The sequence below is a fragment of the Gossypium hirsutum genome, chromosome A08, assembly GCF_007990345.1.
Source record: "Gossypium hirsutum isolate 1008001.06 chromosome A08, Gossypium_hirsutum_v2.1, whole genome shotgun sequence".
Lineage (NCBI taxonomy): Eukaryota > Viridiplantae > Streptophyta > Magnoliopsida > Malvales > Malvaceae > Gossypium > Gossypium hirsutum.
In genome coordinates, this window is record NC_053431.1 from 64,520,845 (window position 1) to 64,533,510 (window position 12,666).

The 12,666-nt window shown below is 30.9% G+C and overlaps 2 protein-coding genes across 5 annotated transcripts; both read left to right on the forward strand.

Annotated features, from left to right (window-relative positions):
* The first annotated feature begins 2,350 nt into the window (after positions 1-2,350).
* On the forward strand, positions 2,351-6,251 carry LOC107919833 (protein phosphatase inhibitor 2). 4 transcript variants are annotated; one of them, XM_016849324.2, is made up of 5 exons: positions 2,351-2,766; positions 3,812-3,857; positions 4,645-4,757; positions 4,929-5,102; positions 5,793-6,251. In XM_016849324.2, the coding sequence occupies exons 2-5, from the start codon at positions 3,853-3,855 to the stop codon at positions 6,023-6,025; spliced, it is 525 nt and encodes a 174-aa protein (XP_016704813.1). In that variant the 5' UTR covers positions 2,351-2,766; positions 3,812-3,852; the 3' UTR covers positions 6,026-6,251. The 4 variants fall into 4 exon arrangements, with proteins under 4 accessions (XP_016704813.1, XP_016704955.1, XP_016704888.1 ...); XM_016849466.2 differs by having other exon boundaries at positions 2,504-2,766; positions 4,648-4,757; XM_016849399.2 differs by having other exon boundaries at positions 2,766-2,873.
* An 8-nt stretch (positions 6,252-6,259) lies between these two features.
* On the forward strand, positions 6,260-8,805 carry LOC121204460 (uncharacterized). Its single transcript, XM_041074266.1, has 3 exons — positions 6,260-7,147; positions 8,131-8,375; positions 8,497-8,805. Exons 1-3 carry the CDS (start codon positions 7,120-7,122, stop codon positions 8,602-8,604), a joined length of 381 nt encoding a protein of 126 aa, XP_040930200.1. The 5' UTR covers positions 6,260-7,119; the 3' UTR covers positions 8,605-8,805.
* Positions 8,806-12,666: the final 3,861 nt, after the last annotated feature.

A 12,666-nucleotide genomic window follows, 5' to 3' on the forward strand; every position in this document is an offset into this window, starting at 1 on the left:
AAAACAATTTTGGACAACAGCAATAGTACAACTTTGAAAAATCACCAAAAATTGTGAAAATCGAATCAAGGTTGAATAAAATATAAAATTAAAGCTTATTGAGTTTAGTTTTACATAGAAGAAACGGTGTAAGAAAAAGAATTTCATTTTGTGAGATATTTGAATTTTTATGAGACAAGGTCAGAATGATTTTGGGTTCCCTTGTTCTGAATTTGGAAAATCATTAAAAATTTTATAAAAATACTTGGGGATTCAAATTTATATGTTTAAATTTTTAATGAGTCTATTTTCAATAGAAACAAATGAGAATATCATCTGAATCCTGTACTAAGAGATAATTGATTTTTAGTGAAGAAAGATTGAAACTATCAAATAGCAGAATAGAGACGAATTTGAAGAATTAACTGTACTTATTGGCTAAACAATAAATTCTGAAAATTTTATGGTAGAAAGATATTTGAGTCTAGTTTCGAAAAATCAAGCGGATCTTAATTTATAGTTCTGTAGTTTAAGATATAAATAATTTAGTGACTATGACTCAAGTGGATAGTTTTGTTATGAACAGTAAATAATTGTTTTGATATGTTTAAGCCTTGATTATGGTTGTGTTGGTAGCTTCATTGTGCCATGTTAAGTTCCATTGAAAGTGTGTATTGTGAGTGCAAATGAGGGTGGCAAATGGCTCGGTAAATTGTCATTTCCTTGGCCAAATGGGCAGAGACACAGCCGTGTGTCTCAACCTTATGAAGGACACAGCCTCGAGACACGGGCGTGTGACTTGGCCGTCTGACCCCAAATTGTGCATGACATCATAACCAAAGAGTTACACGGGCTGAGGACACGGGCGTGTCCTAAGCCACACAAGCGTGTGACTCTCCAAAGTATGAAAATTTTCTAAGTATAGTAAAAGTTCCAAAAGTTTTCGGTTTAGTCTCGAACCACTCCCAACGTATGTTTTGGGCCTCGTGGGCTCATATAAGGGACGATATGCATGTGAATGGATAAATTTGATTTTGTCCAAATTTTATGGTCCGGTTTTATATGAATGTTTATGTTTAAGTCCGGTAACGCCTCGAACCCTGTCCCGGCATTAGATATGGGCAAGGGGTGTTATAGATTTAAAGTAAATGTGGCCACAGATCGTCCGTCTTTATGATGGATGACTTGATCACGATTTGATAGTGATTGACTTTTCATGAAAGAATATGTAATGGTTACAATGAGACAAAATAGGATCATATTAGGAGAAGGGATATTATCCTAAAGAGATCAAGGAAATCCTATGAATGTAGCACACTTATGACAAGGTCAATGGATGAGCACTGTGTAGTTACTTTCGTAATGGTATGTCGTTGGGGAGAGCTCAGTCACGATACTATAGTGGTTACTAAGACCTCCAATGAGGTTCTAGCGTGCTAACCATTAAGCTTAAGCCTATCTTTTGTTCAATTTTTACCCCCAACAGTACTTATTTTAGTGAGGTTTTTATCCTAAGCTGCTAAAATAAAAGGAAGAGAAATAGAAGGAATGGGGTTTAAACCTAGGACTTCTAAGATGAATGCACTATCCCTTAATCATTCAACCTATGCCTTATTTTTTTGTCTAATTATTTCTGTTAACCCCTATTTCCTAGGGCATGACAATATATTAGTTTTTTTTTATGTCGTGTGATGCATGGATTAGTTGTATGTATAAATTAAAAAATATTTATTTGTGAAATTTATTTAAAAATTTTGTATATTTTTACAAATAACATGAAATAATGTTTTTGAATAATATATTAAATATTGTCTAGTGTAAACTATTTAAATACTATATTTTTAATATCATAAAAATAATTATATTGTACACTATAAAAAATTTAAAATTGAATAGATACTGTTTAAATTTTAATTAACTGTATAAATAATTTATTATAAAATTTATAATTTTTATTAGTTAATAATTTTTTTTAAAATTAATTAGTCTAAAAATTAATTTTTATACCAATTATAAGCTTTAAAAAGTATTCCAATGAAAAATAAAGGTTTGCATATTTTAAAAATGATTATAAGTAAAATTTTATACTAATTATAATCTTAGTAATGCGTTGGAATTGGATCAATTTACTATGAGCTTTACAAAAATTAAATGATAAATTGAGAAGACAAACTTTAGACTTAATTGAAAATATTTAAAACAAATTAGAGTTAAATTATTTGTTAGTTGAAAGACCTGCTCTGAAAATATCTCAAACCCCCCCCCCGGGGCCATATATTTATTACTTGCCATATATTATTTTTTGATTTTCTTCCTCATTAAAATATTTAAATTATATTCCTTATTATCCATGATTTCTTCTTGCAAATTTAAAGGTGATAAATAATATTATTTTGTAATGTGTAAGATATTTATTGAATAAGAATGTTAATTTCATAATTTTAAAATCAAAATATATAGTTGTTAGAGTGCCAAATGTGGAAATATGAAATTAGTAATAGAATGTTTTTGTTTTGGATTTCGCAGCTCCGCAAGTCAACATTAAGTTTTCAGCGTTGCCTTTGGGCTGCTAAGGACTTGCGTGCCAAGATCTACACTCATACTTATGACTCAACGGAAAAGTCAACGGAGTCAAAGGTGGAGATAGCCCAATTGCATTCGGATTCAACCGGTAATTGAAATTAATGAAAGGGCAGAATTGGTAAAAGAAATAAGTAATATAAAATACTTAAAATCCCCCAAAATGGAAATTTTTTGGTATTCAAAATCAACAGGAGCGATCGGAAGGTACAAATTTCTCTCTCCAATTGCTTTTTCGTTTTCTTTTCTCTGTGAATTTGAAATTCCTTCGGTGAAATTTTAAATTGATGGAAATATTTCTCTGATTGTTAATGGTTATTGGAGTTTATTTTGCCGTTTTAACTTTTCTTGTTTATATTATCCATTTTCTCAGCATCCATCTGAACTGAGCTTGATAGCCTGATCCTTGGACTGAATTAGCTATATACTTCATTCATTTGATTATTTTTTATGTGCCTTTTGCTTCTTGGTTCTTTTGATTCTAGGTTTAATTACTTGCATGTAGTTGTAATTTTTTACTATAATTTCTTATATTTATATATTTAGGGATTTCTGGTTAAGTAGTTGTGTAACCTATGCAATCACTTTCGGTTTCATTTTCTTGTGCCCCTGATTCATGCACCAGTTAACTGTTTTAGGCATCATCCATTTTGAGTGTACATTAATTCTTTTTGTCCTTGCTTTATATTTATATATATATATATGTTTTGGATCTTAAGAGTGGTAAACCACAAATCTTTGAACGTATTAGTGTTTACATTTGGGAATTGAGAATCTCTGTGACTCAACATGGCTACTGATTTGCTTGTGGATGTAGCCCTAGAATAGTGAGATTTTGCTGCCAGGTTTTGTCTTGATGAAGTTGCCCTTGAGGATTAGTTTATTTAGGATAATTCTGTTTTCCTCTCATGGCCACTACTGGCATTTTCTGTTTTTATGTTTGACATGGTTCTCTGGAGTGTGAGTAGTTAAGCTTTTGCCACATTTGGTGTTGTAACTTCTTTTCTTTTCTGGTACCTAATTTCTGAATTTGTATTGTTATCAACTCAGAAGACTGTTTGCCTTTGAACTCTTTCCAGTTTGATTCTTTTTTTGACACTCTTATGTTTAATATAAAGTAAAAGCCAGCACAAGCCTGATTTTAGCATGAATTAGTAATTTCACTCTGCATTATCTGCAGAATAGTTTAGTGTTTCATTTTTTTATGTTAAAAGTGTAGCTAAGTGATTACGATAATGTTTCATTGGATCAGGACTACTTGAAGCTTGCTGTCGGCACACCGGAATTTTCCAGATGAAGTAATTCAGAATATCTTCCTTGTTCTTTTATTTGGTTTCCTTTTGGCTCGTTTGGAAGCAGATGGGATGAGATGATTTATGGTTAACTTTATCGTATTCAAAATTGCTTCTATCTTTATTCTTTATAGCATATAACAAGATATTACTATATTTGAAGCTTCTTGCATTTCTGGACACTGGAACTTTTGAGCCAAATAGAAATCTAACTTCTGCTTCAACTTTTAGCTTGTTTTCTCCCTATTTAGGTTCCAGCTGACTAGTTCTACATGTGGCTTTTTTTTTTTAAATATACTAACCATGCAGATTGTCCGTTTTAAAAGAGAATGGATTGTTCTAATTATGCAATATTCATAAGGTGTTTCTTCATTTTAGAAATGACTCTTTTAACATATGAATGCATGGCTTGATATAACTGTAGGTGAGCCCATTCCACCAGCAAAAATAGGTGAAAAATTGCCAATTTTAGTCATATATAAGTTATGCCAAGTCTATAATTTAGATGTAACACTTTAATGAGGAAGGATACAGTATACTTATCTAGAAATCAGCCTCATATCTTTGCCTTGATTAGGCTATGCCTGGAGTGCAAATCTAGTTTCTGATTCAAGTAGTCGAGAACTAGCTGATTTTAAGAAGGATGTTCCCATTTTGATCATAGTTGTTCGTTTTTATGCTTCTATCTTGTTTTGATATAGTTAGCTACTGTAACAAGAATTGTAAGTTTTTGTAGTTATAATATTCTTAGTTGTGTTTTGGATCTAATAATAATTCTTTCTTGGGGAAACAGTAGGCGTGTAAGATGGAATGAGGAAAATCTGGGGGAAATTGAAGCAAATAAACCCGTAAGGCAGAAAATAACTGAACCCAAGACGCCGTACCACCCCATGATTGATGATGATGGTATTTTCACTTGCATAGTGATTTACCTCTTGTATTAGCCTATATTTTTGTGTGAGAAATTTAGGAAATGGTGCTTGTGTAATTTTATTTTCACTTTATTTGTACCTTGGTTAGAGCATTAATCTGAACATTGGATTACATTTCTCACCTTATAGTTCGTATCTTGGTTAGGGTCTTTGTCTCCCAGAGGACGTAGTTTCAACGATTGTGTCATTGATGTGGATGCTGAGGAATTATGCTCTGCTTTGAAAGATGTGGCTTCCTCAAGTAGAAAAACAACTGGGCAGTCTGGTGGTTGGACTTCTTCTGATGATGAGGCTGATCCTATGGATCATGATGAAGAAGGTTTGTTGACCATTGCTTTTTAGTTGTCGTTTCTGATGGCATATTGGAAAATGTTTTACTTTCCTTTTAAGTTGGTTAGCATATCTAATGACTGCTTTATCTTTCATGAGATTACAAGGGAGCAATAATCCTTGTTTGTGTGAATGGTATAAGGTTTGCTCTAGAAAACAGGCTTTTGATGGTTAGAGCCTTTCTTGTTTCTCCTAGTGGAATTTATCATCGGACATTTTCTTTTGGAAGGATGTGAGGATGAGCGTTGAAGTGGTCAGGATTTACCTGCTGCTGTCTGGTAGAAAAAGTCATGATGTTGAATATTATCATTAAAAGCACTATAGCTTCTAAACTTCTTCTTTAACTTAGCTTGGAATTTTGCACCGTTTTTTTTGTACCCTTTTATCTAGGTTCATATGATCTTTATGAATCTCTTAGTTTTCTCTGATGCTTTTTAAGTTATTGAGAAACAAAACAGAAATAAATGACATGATGAAAAAATCACACATTATCCAATTGCAAACAGTGATGAAGGTTCAAGACCACTCATTCCCCCTTGCCCTTGCCCTGCTCCTTCCCCATCCCAATCTATTTTATCTCTTTTAGTTCATCAATTGTGTACAATGTATTTCTTATGCTTAATCCGTGGTTGATGTTTTTAGTCTGTTCCACATTTTTTTGGTTCAAATTTCCAAACAGATCAGAATGGTAAGAGTTTTAAGGAGCAAAGGAAAGCACACTATGATGAGTTTTTGAAAATAAAGGAACTGCGACGTAAGGGTTCTTTCATTGAGGATGAAGATGATGAAGTGGAGGGTGATTCATCATCATCATTAAGCTCTGGTGTCAAAGACATAGGAATTGTGGAAGGTCCTGCAAGTTTGCCCCAAAAGTCTTCTGCAAGTCCTGGGCATCCAGGTAATGGATTGTGATTGTGAAGTCATCTGACCAGTCAAAGACGCAAAAGCTCGCTCTTTTGACATTCTTTTATGGTTGTTTGATGTTTATTTTGATGCACCGAAAAAAATTTAGGGATTTTCTTTTTACCATATTTGAGTTCGCTTGTACAAAAATGTCTAATTTGGCATGTTTGTTTGAAATCTTGCGCATCTAAACTTGTGGTCTTAACAAATAAGCATGATGGCGAAGGATTTGTGACATTGCTGTCTACCCTCATACTTATGCATCATTGCAAATTAAAGTGGGAGATTTTGATGCTGTACTGTCATCTTTCGCAAGCGGATTTGAGTATGAACTAAGATTCATCCTCAACTTTGTAAAAGAAGATTTTCATGTTAGGCTAACAAAATTGTCTCAAATCGTAGCAGCTGCAAGCTTATCCCGAGCACACATCGTTTCTCAACTTGTGCACTGTTGAATAAAGGCAGCAATATACCAATGAGGGTCTCAAAACTTCAACAATATATAGCTAGTCTAGAAACTGTCATCATGTATACCGGTAAGGCTTAAATGGCAAGCCTAGCCTAACAAAGATTCAACCATGCATCCTAAATCCTTTCCAAGCCTAGTACCCACCTACCTACCTTAGAGTTTAGCTCCACAGCGTCCCAAGAGCTGCGTATAATGGGAAGTGGTATCACAGTACTTCAAGCACACTAACGATAGGGTAGATAGTGCATGAGAATATCGTGTCAAACGCGCAAGTAACTATTATTAACCCCACATTAAATAGGAAAGAGGTCTTTAAGCATATATGATAGTTCAATGTACACCCTTGGGAGCGATGTAGGCAAAATTATTGAGAAGCTATAAGCTTATCGTGAGGTTAGATGGGATGACAATTGCATAATTTTTTTCTTTTGAAAGAAACGATATTTAGGTATATAAGTTGGTCTGCTGCAGCTACACTCAATTCCATACAATTAACTACTGAAGAAAAAAACCTCTTAAAAGAAAGTGACTGCCTTGTCACCTTTTGTCGTTTGTTTCTTTTTCCTTTCCTCCGGCAGAATAAAAGCCTGGCCTTTTCCCCTCTCCATCGTTGTCATTCTGCTGGTGATTTGAGATGTTTTTCTCCCAGCCGTATTGTGGAGGTTCTCCTCTTGCTCACAGCTCTTGGCTTGGCCCTCGTTTTCTCTCCGGTTGCCCCGCTCTCTGTCTTTTAGCATCATTTTTAATCATCAGTGTCAAAACCACTTGTTAAATTGCGGGATCGGTTGTGGGGTCAATTGACCAGACAAAAATTTTAAGAAAAAATACTTTATAAAAAAAAATAAGTAGTAAATTATTTGGAAAACAACTTTTTTTCATTCAACATTCATCATTTTTTTCTGAAAATTTTCTTGTTCTCTCATTCTCTCCATAATTTTACTAAATAGATTATCAACCTTTCTATACATTTAAGTATGTTGACTTAATTAACAATTATTCTTTTCAATTTCAAATTTTATTAATTAATCTCTAAAAATTAAAGTTGTGGCTTTACTTGATAAATTAGGATTTTTAGACAAGATTAAGTTTTTATTGATGGAATGGTTTTGGGATGTTGATTTTGTATGAGATTATTAATATCTTGATTGATTTATATTTTTAGAGAACATTAATATAAATCCTTGAAGAAATTAAGATTGATTGGTTGTATAATCATTTATTTCTTGAATATTGATTAAAAATAAACATTTTTGTTTGAAAAATTATTGTTGTTGGTCTAATTTCGTGCATTCTGTGTTTTACATATTGTATTTTTATAACACCAAAAAACATTTATAATTTTTATGTTGTGAAGGAAATTATATTTTATCTGGATAATTGCAAAAAAAGATTTTCTTTTAATTCAACTTATAAAAATGATATGCATTATTTTATTTTATTTTTCAGCTTGTATAAATCGCTATTACTCTAATACCAATAATATTTGGCTTTATAAAAATTTTTATATTTAATTACCATTTACATAGTTTTGTAATACTCTTATATTTAATTAATTTATATAAACTTTTTAGAGGTTTTAATTTTTCAAAAATTGACCCATAATCGAAAGATTCTGGCTCCCCCTATTGATCATGGATCTCTACAGGATGGAGCTCGTTGGAGCCTGGATCTCGTTGTACTAGTGCTTTCGACAGGTGGCTGTACCCGATTTTTGGGCAGCGGAATCCTTCCCTTAGCACCACGGTATTTGATGGGGCTCTTTTTTTTGAGCTGCCGAGGCATGGTCTCCCAGGGAGGCATCACATGTCGTTGATAGATGCATCCGCCTTGCCGGCGACTTTCGACCTTCCCAAGTTTCTTCTTCGGCGACGACAACTTTTACGCTTGTTGGTAGGGTTGCCTTCGTTTGTTTGTGGTTAGGCTTTAGCCCATTGTAAACCTTGGAACTATTATTGTGTAATTATTTGGGCTTTGTAATGAAAGCTGATGATATTGTGTGTGTTTTGGAAAGGGGGTATTTGCTTTGCTCATTTGGGCTTTTCTGCATTCATCCTCGACTACTTCCAAAGTTCACTTGATACCTTCAACCAACCCCAGAGGATTCTCTACTTGCTGCTGATTATCCAGACACAGACGAATCCAATGTGGAGCTTAAAAGTACGATTTCGGCTCTGGTTCAATGACGTTTGAGAAAATCAAGCTGATATGTGTCCCAATTAAAATACTAAACATGACGTATTGAAATTAACTTATAAAAATTCTCAAATTTTAAAAATAATAATTTATAAAACAAAATATTAAACATTTTAGACACTTATATATCTGACTTTGACCACTGTTGATCGGTTTTGACCGATAGCTGATCCAATATTAATTTTTCAGAAATTATATAATTTTTTTTTTCATTTTTTAAAATTATGTATATATTTAGATTTTTTTATATCCCTTTTAATTTTCTTAATTTAATTATTTTTAAATTTTTAAAATTTTGAATTTTTTATATAATTTTTTGGTTTTTTTAATTATTGCTATTTTCTGAATTATATATATATGTTAAAATTTCACATCTTCTCGTAATTTTCTAAAGTTCAACTAAAGTTTTTTAAATCTTTATATATGTTTTCAGTTTTTTTGAAAATTAATTTTTTCTTTTTTGAATTCTTAGAAACTATATCGACATATTTTACAATTTTATAAAATTTTATTTAAAAAATTCAATTTTTCCTTTTTTTATAGAATTTTTAGAAACTATATCAAAATATTTTACAATTTTATAAAATTTTATTCAAAAAAAATTTAATTTTTTTTAGAATGTACATATACTTATTAAAAACGGAGCCATGTGTCATATTATAATTTGTTGAAAGTGTCACGAGGTGTATTATAATTAATTCACATGTTAACTATTTTTTAAACACTGTTAATGTCGTTTGACTGAGTCTATTGACAAAATGTAACCTTAAATACTATTTTTTTTTAAAAAAAATGCTAAAGAAAGAAAAATATACACTTTAAAGCGCCAAATCATGCTTTTAATCCAACACGCAAAAGTAGTATTTGATGTATCAACAAAGATAATAACTGAGGGTTATGAGGTAACATTTTTTTCATGGGTTGTTGTTTGAAATGGTGTACATATGAATGACACTGAATTATCTTAATTCAAATTTATAAATTAGCTTAAAATTTTAAATTAATTTTTTTAAATTATTCGATTATTATTATTATTAAAATCTAGATTAAATACTATTATCAGTTAAATATTCAAATTTGAATTCGCTAAAATTCTTTATATATATCATCAAAATTATAAACATTTTGTAATTAATGAATTTAAAATTTTAATTCGCAATTAGTATCTAAATAAGCAATGTGAATTCAAATAATAGATATCTAAGATATTTATTCGTAATCGCTCTAAATTTTCAATAAATAATAATTTTAAAACTCAATCAAAATATTATCCAAATCCACCATATTCCCAAAAAAATGTATCAAGTATCATAGACATCTAAATTTGCAATATGAATTGCCATAATCAAGAGTACAAGTTTGGTGAGGTTTTTGAGATGAAGCTTTTGTTAAATAAATATATTTAAGGGTAAATATTTGATATATTATTAGTCAAAATTTTTAATTTTATAAATAAGGTTTAAATAGTATCACATGTATTAATTTTTTTTAAAAAAATATTTATATCTTTATTATTATTTTTATCTTAAAGTGAATGTGTCACACAATTTTTTTTAATATAAATGTGTCACACATGTAACTTTGCTTGTGTAATTTTTAAATTTCACTACCGGTACATAATTTTTGCTATAACACTTGTCCTATCATATTATAAGGATGGGAGATGTCATTAAAACACTTATATTGAAAAAATTTTGTAAACTATTTAAGAAATTAAACTTTGAAAGAATTCAATAAAAACATAAAATCTAGATAAATACATTTTCAAGTCCTTAAAATTATTTTAAAAATATTTAGAAATATTTGATGCATGGTTGGAAGTGTTCGGGGTCAAATATGAATTTTGATGGGCTTGAAATACTTGAAATAGTGTAGTGACCCAAATTCAGGGACTGTATCAATAGATAAAATGTATGTACTGATACGTTGGGTAAGGTACTGATATATAGGTTTTATATATCAGTACCCAGGCTGGAAACTATAGCTTTTCAACTACTAAAAAGGTAATTTGGATTTTTTTCTAAGGGAATATTTAGAATTTTAATATATGAGAATAATTTATCACATGAATTAATTAATTGGATTTGTATTAAAATCAAGTGATTAATTTGGGCCACATATGGGTTGACTTTGACTTTGACCTTGCATTTTTGTTGGTCCCTTAATGTGTTGGGATCTAGTGCATTTAGTATAGTATTCTCGTCTATGTACTTGTAATTTTTAGAACATATTGGTTTAATAAATATTCATCAATATAATTAATATTTTTTGTATATTGTCCTCAACAGTTTTTACACGCAAAGTAAAATGAAAGAAAATATTAGTTCATTGATTATCTAAAGTTTAACTAATATCAAGCAACATTACGTGGTTGGATCATAGTGTGGAAAGATAGCTTATATTAGTATATAATCTAAGCATGTCCTTAGTTTAATCAAAATTGACCAAAGCAATTTAAAGACTAATATGTCGTCTATTAAGTCCAATTGAGAAAATACCTTATCTTGGGTATCGAAGAGGATCACTCCTACAAGATAGAGACATAGATGTGACTGACAAGATTGACAGCACATCGGACAGGATCCAAGTAGAATAGATCTTAGATCTATTTATTGATTTATTCACTTTTGACGGACATAGTGTAGCATACTTTAATTCTGAGTGGATGATGGACTATATATATGTGATTTGTATACTTTGATTTAAAGGAAAGCTTGAGTTCAAACATATAAGGAACAAAAAGTTGGTACATTGGTTATATGACTTCTGTAGTATGTAGCATCATTCTACAATAGTGGAATTCATAGGCCAATTAAAGGGTAAATGATATCCTCTCATTAGCATTACATGATAGATGAAATGTAAAGTGGCCACGAGTCATTTGTACTTGTGATAAATGATTTAATTACTATTTGATAGTAATTGAATTTTCATGAAGAAAGATGCAATGGTTGCCACAAGGTAAATTTTTTTAATCTAGTGCCCTAAGTGTAGTATTGTCGTCTATGTACACTTTTATTTTTCTCAAATAGATTGGTTTAATAAAATTATCCATGAATTACATTAATACTCTTTTCATATTGTACTCAATGGTTTTTGCACACAAATAAAAATGGAAGAAAATATTAGCTCATTGATTATCTAATGTTTAACTAATGCTAAACAGTATTACGTGGTTGGATCGTAATACAAAAAGATAACTTGTATTAGTAGATAAACCTAAACATGTCTTTAGCCTAATAAAAAATGAGCAAACCGATTAAAAGACTAATATGTTGTCTATCAAGTTCAATTAGGGAGATGTTTTGTCTTAGGCATCAAAATGGATGACTTCTAAAAGATAGAGATATATATGTGATTACTGGACTGATAGTACATCGAACAAGATCCAAGTGAAATAGATCTTGAATCCATTTATGGATTTATTAACTTATGACGTTCATAGTGTGACATACCTTAATCTTAAGTGGATGGTGGACTATGTATATGTGACTCGTATACTTTAATGTAAGTAAAAGCCTCTGTTCAAGTTGGTGCGTTGGGTATACAATTTTTGCATTATATAGCATCATTCATAATAATGGAATTCATAGCCTAAGAAATGGGTAAATGATATCCTCTCATTAACATTACATGATAGATGAAAAGTAAACGTAGTCATGAGTCATTTGTCTTTGTGATAAATGACTTAATTACTATTTAATAGTAATTGACTTTTCATGAAAGAAGATGTACTAGTTACCATAAGATAAAATAGGATCATATTGGGAGAACGAATTTATCCCAAAGAGATTAGGGATGTACTATGAAGGTAACACACTTATGGCAAGGTCATTGGACGAGCACTGATTTAGTAGCTTTCATAATGGTATGTAATTGGGGGGAGCTCAGTTATGATGCTATAGTGGGATGACTTCGTGACTAAATGAGTTTATAATTAATAGGTGAAAAGATGAAACTTAATTATAAATCATTTGATCTTTAATCA

What these genes read in the sequence shown, in the direction of transcription:
- LOC107919833 (XM_016849324.2), top strand. An exon ending in CCCCATGATTGATGATGATG is followed by an intron (nt 4,758 to 4,928) that starts GTATTTTCACTT and finishes TATCTTGGTTAG; the next exon opens with GGTCTTTGTCTCCCAGAGGA. An exon ending in TATGGATCATGATGAAGAAG is followed by an intron (nt 5,103 to 5,792) that starts GTTTGTTGACCA and finishes ATTTCCAAACAG; the next exon opens with ATCAGAATGGTAAGAGTTTT.
- LOC121204460 (XM_041074266.1), top strand. Translation starts at nt 7,120, where the DNA reads ATGTTTTTCTCCCAGCCGTATTGTGGAG. An exon ending in CTCCCAGCCGTATTGTGGAG is followed by an intron (nt 7,148 to 8,130) that starts GTTCTCCTCTTG and finishes GGATCTCTACAG; the next exon opens with GATGGAGCTCGTTGGAGCCT. An exon ending in GACAACTTTTACGCTTGTTG is followed by an intron (nt 8,376 to 8,496) that starts GTAGGGTTGCCT and finishes TGTTTTGGAAAG; the next exon opens with GGGGTATTTGCTTTGCTCAT.